At 30.3% G+C, this 9,933-nt stretch overlaps 1 protein-coding gene across 1 annotated transcript; it reads left to right on the forward strand.

Annotated features, from left to right (window-relative positions):
* Nucleotides 1-3,582: 3,582 nt before the first annotated feature.
* Nucleotides 3,583-5,713, forward strand: LOC107447164 (Nucleolar complex protein 2). Its single transcript, XM_016062016.4, has one exon. It carries the CDS (start codon nt 3,781-3,783, stop codon nt 5,614-5,616), a length of 1,836 nt encoding a protein of 611 aa, XP_015917502.1. The 5' UTR covers nt 3,583-3,780; the 3' UTR covers nt 5,617-5,713.
* Nucleotides 5,714-9,933: the final 4,220 nt, after the last annotated feature.

Below are 9,933 nucleotides of genomic sequence, written 5' to 3' on the forward strand. Positions count from 1 at the left end.
TATTTTAAAGCCATTTAGCATCATTGTGTTTTGAGATTCTTGCAAACAATGTATTTGATTACTTATTACTTATGTTTACAATGCTAACAATACTTTTGTTTACAATACTAAAAGTGTTAACACTATAACGTTAGATGGTGCACAGCTTGCAACACGAACAAACAGTAATAAACAAATGGAAAGAGGCCAAATCAAGACTGCCAAAAAAGCGAGTTATTCAAAATCTAGCAACCATGTCACCTTTTTTAATAATAAATAACAAAACAACTAAAGCACATTTTCACTCCAAACTCCCCAGAATTACATAATAACATTAATATCTTATGAAAGACGGCAGATTTTAGCTCAGAAATTATCTAATTTATTTCTTTTATTGAAAACAAAATTATCCGTTTGAAAACATCGCCTATCAGAATAACATGTAGTAAGCAGCTGCAAATTTTTTAACCGGAACTAGAGTAGGTCCCGAGCTCGAGATTGTTATTGTTTACATTTCTATTGAAAACACCATCCATCAAACGATCACAATTTTGTCCATGAATTTGTTTTTATTTATTCATTTATTTTATTTTTAAATTTTTTTTGTGCGTACACGTGAATGAATAAAATAAACCGAATTATGATTTACCTGGAGATGAAAAGTGCAGACGAAAATGGTTATTAAGGAAAGATATTTCTTTATTAAAATTTTTTATATTTTGTTTTAAAAAGTGCGATAGGAAATACTTATGCAATATTTCATAAGGACTTGTTCTTTTCATAATTTGTTCAATATAATATTATTAGAAATATATTTAATGCCATTCAATTTTCTAATATTTCTCAATTCAATTTCTTCATATTTCTAATATAATATTATAAGAAATATATTGAATGGCATTATATATGATAAAATGCCATTCAAATTTCATTGGCCTTTTAACTGCAATAATTTCATAAAATAACCCAAAGAATAAATTATAAATATTATTAAATAAATTATAAATATTATAGGTTGTATCTATATATAATCAAACGTTTCTAAACTCATTAAAAGTATTGACTCGCAAAACCCATTTCACTCTTCCGCAGAACAATAGGGATCCTCGGAACACCATTTGGAAACCGCTGCTGCATTTTAAAACTTTTTTTGGGGAACATTTGCAAAAGCAACTGGCACGCTTATAGGGAACGTGCTTCGTCAAAGAAATTGTAAATTACAATTACAATTATTGTTTTATGTAAAAACAGTCTGTTAACATGCTAATCAACAAAATGGATGTTTTCCTGGATTTGAAAAAAATTCATCCTGACTTTCACTTATATATATAAATTGCTTAAAACAATTAAAGTTATTAAGATTGTGGGTTTGCTATTGCACCTGAAGAATTGCTTGAATGATTGATACATTATCAATAGACGTAGTAGGTTATATAAGGGCATGGGAGAAAAACAAATAAAAAAAAGTTGTTTCCTTAAATGAAAGCCGTTTTTAGTAGGGGGTATGGTTTCCCCGGACGGCCAGCAACGTTAAGCACCATTGATGCTTAGAATCAATGAGGTCATTAATGAGAGGCTGGGGTATTCTGTTCCACTCCTCCAGAAGAGCTCTTTCCCGTTTTGGAGAGTTTGTGGAGTGGTAGGCTGACAGCAATTCGTCTACATAGTCTTAAACATGCTCAATAGGGTTCATGTCCGGAAAACACGATAGCCAATCCATTCGTATAATTCATTCCTCCAAAAGGAAATCGTCCCGCAGTGGACTGATCGCTAAGACACGGTTTCCAGCAGATCACCGAAGTCAAGCATCACTGGCTGCGGTCAGTGTGCGGGTGGGTGACCACTTGGATCAGTCTGCGTAGGGACCGAGNCATGGCGGTTGCATTTTTAAGTGCTGTAAAAATTATTTCGATGAATAGCATTATGTTTATAACTAGTCGAAATGATTTCAAAATAAACTTTGGAAGCTCAAGTTTTGTGGCGCATTTGAACTCTTTTATTTGATTTGTTTTACCTTTGATTATCAAGCTTTAGCCATATACAAATTGTATATATATATATACACTGCTCAAAACAATTAAAGGATATTAAGATTGTGGATTGCTATTGCAACTGAAGAATTGCTTGAATGATTGATACATTATCGACAGACGTAGTAGGTTATATAAGGGCATGGGAGAAAAACAAATTTAAAAAAAAGTTATTTCCTTAAAAGAAAACCGTTTTTAGTAGGGGGTATGATTCCCCCTGACGGCCAGCAACGTTGAACACCATTGATACTTAGAATCAATGAGGTCATTAATGAGAGGCTGGGGTACTCTGTTCCACTCCTCCAGAAGAGCTCTTTCCCGTTTTGGAGAGTTCGTGGAGTGGTAGGCGGACAGCAATTCGTCTACATAAAATGTCTTAAACTTGTTCAATAGGGTTCGTGTCCGGAAAACACGCTAGCCAATCCATTCGTATAATTCATTCCTCCAAAAGGAAATCATTCACCTAGTTACCACGATGTGGCCTGCAATTCCTGTCCATTAACATGAAGTCATCTCAATTTGCTGCAGCATAAGGGACTACAATAGGTCTCAAGTCCCATCCTATTTCGGCTGCAGTCATAGTTCCATTTCGAATGATATGGAGAATCGAATGATTGAATCATTTCGAATGATTCACGTGTTCGAATTCGGAGATGCGAACGAGAGCAAGACTTGTGCGAAACAGGTGATGATATATCTATCGACGAATATAAGTTTAACCGCAAAAAACTCGCCTATCAGGTTCTTGCTCAAATCTCTGAATTCGCACACGCTATTTTTCGCATACAAGGCAAATGCTTCTTCAATGTATTTCGCCAATCACTTTCTAGTTCAAATCATCAAATTCGCTTGTGTAAATAAAGTGTGAATGTTTCTTTAGCCTTGATTCTTAAAAAGTCTGTTCTTGCTTTTTACAATTCACACACTTTTGATTGCTATCGATAAAAATGGAGAACTTGATAGGTGAGTTTTTTGCCAGAAAGTATTTCTCACCAATCAGGCGGCTACTCAATCCCTCAGCGGTGAACATGCAACGAGAAGCCTTCAAAAATTAATTCAATTAAATAAAGTTTAATAAAATTTATCTGAGTTGAATGGATTCTGTTTTCAATAGAAATGTAAACAATAACAATCTCGAGCTCGGCACCTACTCTAGTTGCGGTTAAAAAGTTTGCAGAGACGATGTTTTCAAACGGATAATTTTGTTTTCAATAAAAGAAATAAATTAGATGATTTCTGAGCTCAAATCTGCCATATTTCATAAGATATTAATGTTAATAACTGATTCTGGTGAGTTTAAAGTGAAAATTTGCTTTAGTTTTTTAGAGATATATTGTTAAAAAAGGTGACATGGTTGCTAGATTTTGAAGAACTCGAATTTTTGGCAGTCATGATATGACCTCTTTCCATAAGTTTAATACTGTTTTTTTTTTTTGTTGTTGTTGCAAGCTGTGCACCATCTTACGTTAGGGTTAAAACTTTTAGCATTGTAAACACAAGTAATAAGTAATCAAATACATTGTTTGCAAGAATCTCAAAACACAATGATGCCAAATGGCTTTAAAATACAACGCAAACAGTAACCCGGAAATTTAGGCGCTACCGAGCTTGCAGCGTTCCCTAGTGTAGAAGACACTATCCATATTTTAACTGTGACTGAATCGTTATTAGCTTGTGTGCACGTTTTTTGCACGCAATGTAAACAAAAAAGCAATTTTTCGCTAGTAGATATTACATTTGTCCGTAATTTTTAAAATTATTCGAGATTAAGATGTCTGGAAGCGAATCTGAATTAGAGGAGCTATCCGATCATGTTGCTTCGCTGAAAAGACTGAAATCTAAAGACCCAGAATTCTACGAATTTCTCAAAACTAACGACAAGGATCTATTGAATTTCAGAGAATCTGAAAGTGATGATCATGATTCAGAAAATAATGAGGTTAAAGAAGATGACAACGATGAAATCGAAGAAGAAGCTCTGCAGGAATCAATTTCCGTCAATAAATTAGAATACATCAAAGAAAACATTCGAGAAAATCCCTCAGTGAAACTCTGCAAGGCCTTGATTACAGCCTTTAGAACTGCTGTACACCAAGCCGATGGTTCGAATGAAAAAGCTAACATGAAGAATAGTGAACTGTTTAATGAGGTAATTAAATTGTGTCTCATCGAATTATATCCAGCTTTGTGTAGTGTTTTGAAACTTTCTAAGGAGGAATCTAAAAAGAAGAAAGATCCAACTCAATCTAAACTTTGGAAGAAAATGATGATGCCCATAAAGTCTTATCTCATTGATTTGCTGAAATTGTTTTCGATTATGAATAATTCCCATATCACAACTTTGCTATTAAAACACACTGTTCATTTAATTCCATTTTATGCTGTGTTTATTAAGTTGGCGAGAAACCTCGTGAAAAAAATGATTGTGTTATGGAGTGGCGAAGAAGAAACCGTGAGAGTTTTATCGCTGATTATAATTGTTCGATTGACAAGAACATTTTCAAAAGAGTACCTTAACCAAGTCTTAAAGGAAATGTATTTTGCTTACATTAAAAATACCAAATTTACTTCCCCAACAACTTGGCCAATGATAAATTTCATGAAGCGTTCTTTGACAGAAGTTTACAGTTTGAATGCAGAAATAGCTTATGAACATTCATTTATCTATATTCGTCAGTTATGTATACATTTACGTAATGCTATAACAACGAAGAAGAAGGAAGCTTTCCAAACTGTGTACAATTGGCAATATGTACATTGTCTTATGCATTGGTCACATTTGCTATGCAGACTCTATGAACTTGATGCTATTAAAACTCTAATTTATCCTCTTGTGCAAACCATCGTTGGCACATTAAATTTAATCCCAACCGCAAGATATATTCCATTGCGGATTCATCTTGTTAAAATTTTGATGTTTATCTCTGAATCGACTGGTACTTTTATTCCAACTTTACCGTTTATTCTTGAAATCTTGACGATAATCGACTTTAACAAAAAGTCTAATTTCAGCATTAAACCTTTAGAGTTTTCTTGCGCATTGAAGGTTACTAAGTCACAGTTAGTAGAAGCAGGTTTCAAAGATGCCAGTTTAAATGAAGTATGCAATTTGCTGATGGAATACTTGAAAATATACTCACATACTATTGGTTTTCCTGAACTTGCTCTGCCTGCTGTTCTGCAGATTAAGAGTTTCATGAAGCTGTGCAGAGTGCCCAAGTATAACCAACAATTAAAAGCCATACTGATAAAAATTGAAGAGAATAGCTTTTTCATATCTGAAAAGCGAAGATTGGTTCATTTTCAACTTAATGATAATCAGGAGATAAAGAGATGGGAGGAGGATGTGTTGAAATCTAGCACGCCTTTGCTACGTGACCTGAAAGATAATAAACCAGCGACTGATGAAGTTCAGTCGAAAAAGAAAACTGTCGCTGATGAGGTTTCTCCAAAAAAGAGAAAAGTAACAGAAGTTTCTCAAAAAAAGAAAAAAGTAACTGATGAAGTTTCTCAAAGAAAGAAAAAATTAGTTAATGGAGTTTCTCAGAAAAAGAGAAAAGTAACTGATGAAGTTTTACATAAAAAGAAAAGAAAACTTTTGAAATAAAGTTAATTTTACTCAATTTCATTTGACAGAATGAAAGAAAAAGTACTAAGTCTTTTAATGTATGATCAAGGCTATATAAAAAATATTAACTGATAAATTTCTTTTTATTTTGGATGTCAAGTTATTATTAAATTAAGGAAAATTCTCAGTCATTTTTTTATACTGATAATTAAAATTATTTTGTTTGATATGAATCCAAATTTAAAAATATTTCCTCATATTGTATATTTTCAAAATAAGGTAGTTATTTATTGAAAAAATAATCGCTAGAAACTGAAGCGATATGATATTGCTTGATTAAAAACTTCATTCACCTCAAAAATAAATGTATTTTTTAAGGTGAATGAAGTTTTTAATCAAGTAATAGTCAATTATTAGTTGATACACTCAGAATTGTTTTAACATACTTTATTATATTGTTTTTATATACTTAATTATTTATAAAGTTGGGGTTCAGCTGAAACGAATTTTATCATATAAAGTTCTGTATCTGGGAAAATTGGTCTATGTAACCTGAAACTAAAAAAAATATTTACACTATTTTTTAAAAGTTATTGTTCAAATTTAGCTAAGTAAATGTTTTATTTAGGTTAAGCAAGAAATATATCTGTACCAATAATTTTTTAAAAGCTTACTTAGTCAGTTATCTATATTTAAACTATTTGTTGAAATCTCCTTTAAAAAAGAAATTATGCATTAAATAATCAGTACTGAACTTTTTTTTAGCCTAAAATGTGACTAAATTCTTTGTTTTTGGTGAAGAGAGAATTATATAGTTTGTAATTCAATTTAAAATGAAGTTTTTAGTTGAATACAATGTTTTGATTATGATTATATATAACTATGCGTACAGCTGAATATATTTCCTGCCTGTTTATAACCGTTTACTTAGTTTTATCAGAAATAAATTATTTCGATAATTTAGCATTAAAGTTTTTGTTGAATTTTAATCATATACATTTAAAGTGGTTTGATAATAATTTTTTGTTTTGTGTAAGACTTAAAAGAAAGTTACTAATCTAAGTAAGTCTTATTTTGATTTAGTCATATGAAAGTGAACCATAATATAAATTAAACAATGATTGTAATTACATCTGGTTGGATTAAATTTTTAGATTTGAAATATTTTAGTTAAAAACATAGCACTTAGTCTCTTTAATTTTGTATTTAAATTACTTACTGTATTAATAAGAAAATTAAATTTTGGAAATAAAAAATTGCTTTTTTTAAGGCATACTAAAAGAAAATAAAATGTTTAAATAAAAATTTTGAGATCCCCACCTTACTCTAAGAAAATTGTGGCTCTGTCACAATGATATTCAATGCCTTAATCTTCAAGTTCACTTTTGGTACTTGATTAATAGACTGCTATGAAAGCTTCTAAAAAGGCTTTAAAAGATTCTCTGCTTATCTTTTGGGTTTTTTCTTAATCATTCCTCTAAGATAGAAGTGCATAACCTGCGATCTGCTGACTGTTGGTCTGCAATCCAGAGAAGTCTCTGAATACAATGAGAGAGAGAAAATTTCTTTTTGAAAGATAAGAAAATTTTTTATGCACTTAATTTGCGCTGATTCTATTGTAAGTCTGTGTTGTTTCTCGATCACTTTTTCCATTGGAATTCCGTGTCGTTTTTAAAAAACCCAATATGACGATATACGAATTTCAAATTTGAGTAACCACTTTTTTACTTGCTTTTTTTTGCCGATATCATAAATCTTATCATTTTTTTTGATCATTTCTTCTTATTTTTGTATTAATGACTACTGATTTCATTTGGTTTTTAAAATCCTGATACCATATTATGACGTGCAAGCTATAAATCGCGCATTTAATTATTTTTTTATGCGAGTTTTAAACAGTGCATTTAACTTATCACTTTTTGCTGCGCTTTGTATCAATTTTATCAAGTTATCAACTTCTATTATAGAGTACTAACTATAAACTTCTTTTTAGGCAGTTATTGCTCAACATTCTCATGTGGTTTTAGAAATTAAGATTTTTACCGTAACATGCAAATTTTAAATAATTTCTTATTGACACACTTTATTCATGTTGATTTTATTGTAATTTTAAACAAGATACCCCCCCCCCCCCAATTTTTGCGATACTTTTCACTATGATTTTGACAATCCCGTTTTTTTTTTGTTTTAGCTACGATATTACAACACACGAGTTTCTAGTCGCACATTTAAATAATCACTTTTTCACATAATTTTGTGCCCATTTCATTGTAAATCCAATTTATTTTCCACCATTTTTTTTCTTCAGTTAGCACCATGCATTTTTACAAGGTATTTAGAATCCTGATATTTTTTAATGCAATTTTATTGCAACATGAGAAGTGGAGGAAAACAAGAATTTTTAAGCTGCCCACTGTTTGTAATTTAGTTTTTGATTTTTTGTAGCTGCAATGGTTTTTATAGGAGAAAAAAAAAATTTTTTTTCTTTTTTAAAATTCATAAAACCTCTAATAATTCCAGAAATAAAAATAATATTTGATGTATATTAAATAAGTATTGAATCTTTTTTTTTCTTCTTACTATAATGGTTTTATTTGGATTTCTGTTTAAACTGTAAATTTTCTTCAAAATATTAAATTGCAATTTATATTACTCATTTAAAAATTTATTTTTTTATACTTTTCATTCTGAAAGCCTTGCAGTTTTTTTTTTTTTTTTTGCAAGAATTTATTTTAAAATGAACTTCTGTATTAATTGATATGATTAAAAAAGAAACATTTCTTTTCCCAATATGTATATTGATAAATCAATTTTGGTAAAATAGAGAAAAAATATATATTCTGTAAATATATTACCAATTTTACTGATAAAAAATTTATTCCTTTTAACACTGCAATTTTTAATAAAAATTATCATATTTGCCATCAACAATAACATGTCTGAATGAGCGTGCAGCCCTTCATTAATCAACCTGCTGTGCAAGTGGACCTTCACTCATAAAGGTTGTGCACCCCCTACCTAAGTGATCTCTATTCTGGGAATTTTAAATGAAAAATGTTATGCAATAGGTTTTTAAATGGCTTTTATAGTGTTTTTTTCTTTGGGTGCTAAGTTTAGGTTTTTTTTTTTTAGACCTAAAAAATTCCTGGAGAACTGGAAAATAAAATAATATTCTTAGTTTTAAAAAAATTTACTACTATTCCAATAATTTTTTGTAAAATTTCGACATTTCAGTTTGAATTTTTATATCTTCATTAGGCAATTTTCACATAGAATTAATATTTCGAATTCCACATATCTTGTTTTTCTGATGAAAAATTGCTGTGAATAGACTAAAATTGGCTGGGAATTATGTTGAAATTTTCTGGGAATAACTGGAAAAGTCAAAAAAAAAATTTTCTGAAGTTTTAGTTTAAATTGAACCTTGTGATGGTAAATAATTTTATTAAATTAAAATTCTGCCATATCCATAACAAAAAGCAAGAAAGATTTATGCTTATATATTAAAGTTTTACATATGTACCACTTTTTAGTCCAATGGGACTGAAATCGGTCTTGAAAAAATTCAGGACTGAATTCTATCCCTCAATTTATATCTTGCTTTCCAAAATAAATTTTCTAAAAAAGAAATTTTAAATTACAAATATTTTCTGTTAAAAATAAATCTATGAAAATTACTTTTTAATTATCCTTAATAAATATGTCATGGTCATATTTGGATGTCAAGGTGTATTTAAAAAGATTCTAATCTTTTTTTGTTATCTAATCTTATTTTGTTATGCTATTAATTGTTAATGATTGGGGCCTCGTACTTCATATACATTCATGTAGGAGTTAGTGGAACAAGGGAGGGAAAAAAAGACAATAGTTTCATAACCTAACTTAACATTTAATAGAAAAAGAGGAAATAAGTTTAACAGCAATATCATGACCGGTGGGAGCTGCCTACACGCAGGGTTGCCGGATCAGGAAAGAAAGCTTAAGTAGATTGTTCTATGGAAAAGAGTTAGTTATTAATTTATTCAGGACTTTTACCGCCTGGACTTGATAGCACCGTGGATACCGGGCTTTCCTTTCTGGCGTCTTTCAATGAGGAAGTAGATGATGCAATTCGCCCAACATTCTGACAGTACATTCATAATAGATGATGAATATCTAATATAAATTGATTGAAAAAGTTAGTGCCCTATTTGAAACATAATGAAATACAAAATAAAATTTTTGTAACTGTCTTCCAACATTTTTAATTTCCTTTTGTAAAAAAATTGCATGTTGGTTGATCAAATTAAATGGTGAAAATCATTTTCTGCGGAATGACTTTTTTCACATTAAAATTAATCTGTCGAGATATTTTTA

This window comes from Parasteatoda tepidariorum, chromosome 10, assembly GCF_043381705.1.
Source record: "Parasteatoda tepidariorum isolate YZ-2023 chromosome 10, CAS_Ptep_4.0, whole genome shotgun sequence".
NCBI lineage: Eukaryota > Metazoa > Arthropoda > Arachnida > Araneae > Theridiidae > Parasteatoda > Parasteatoda tepidariorum.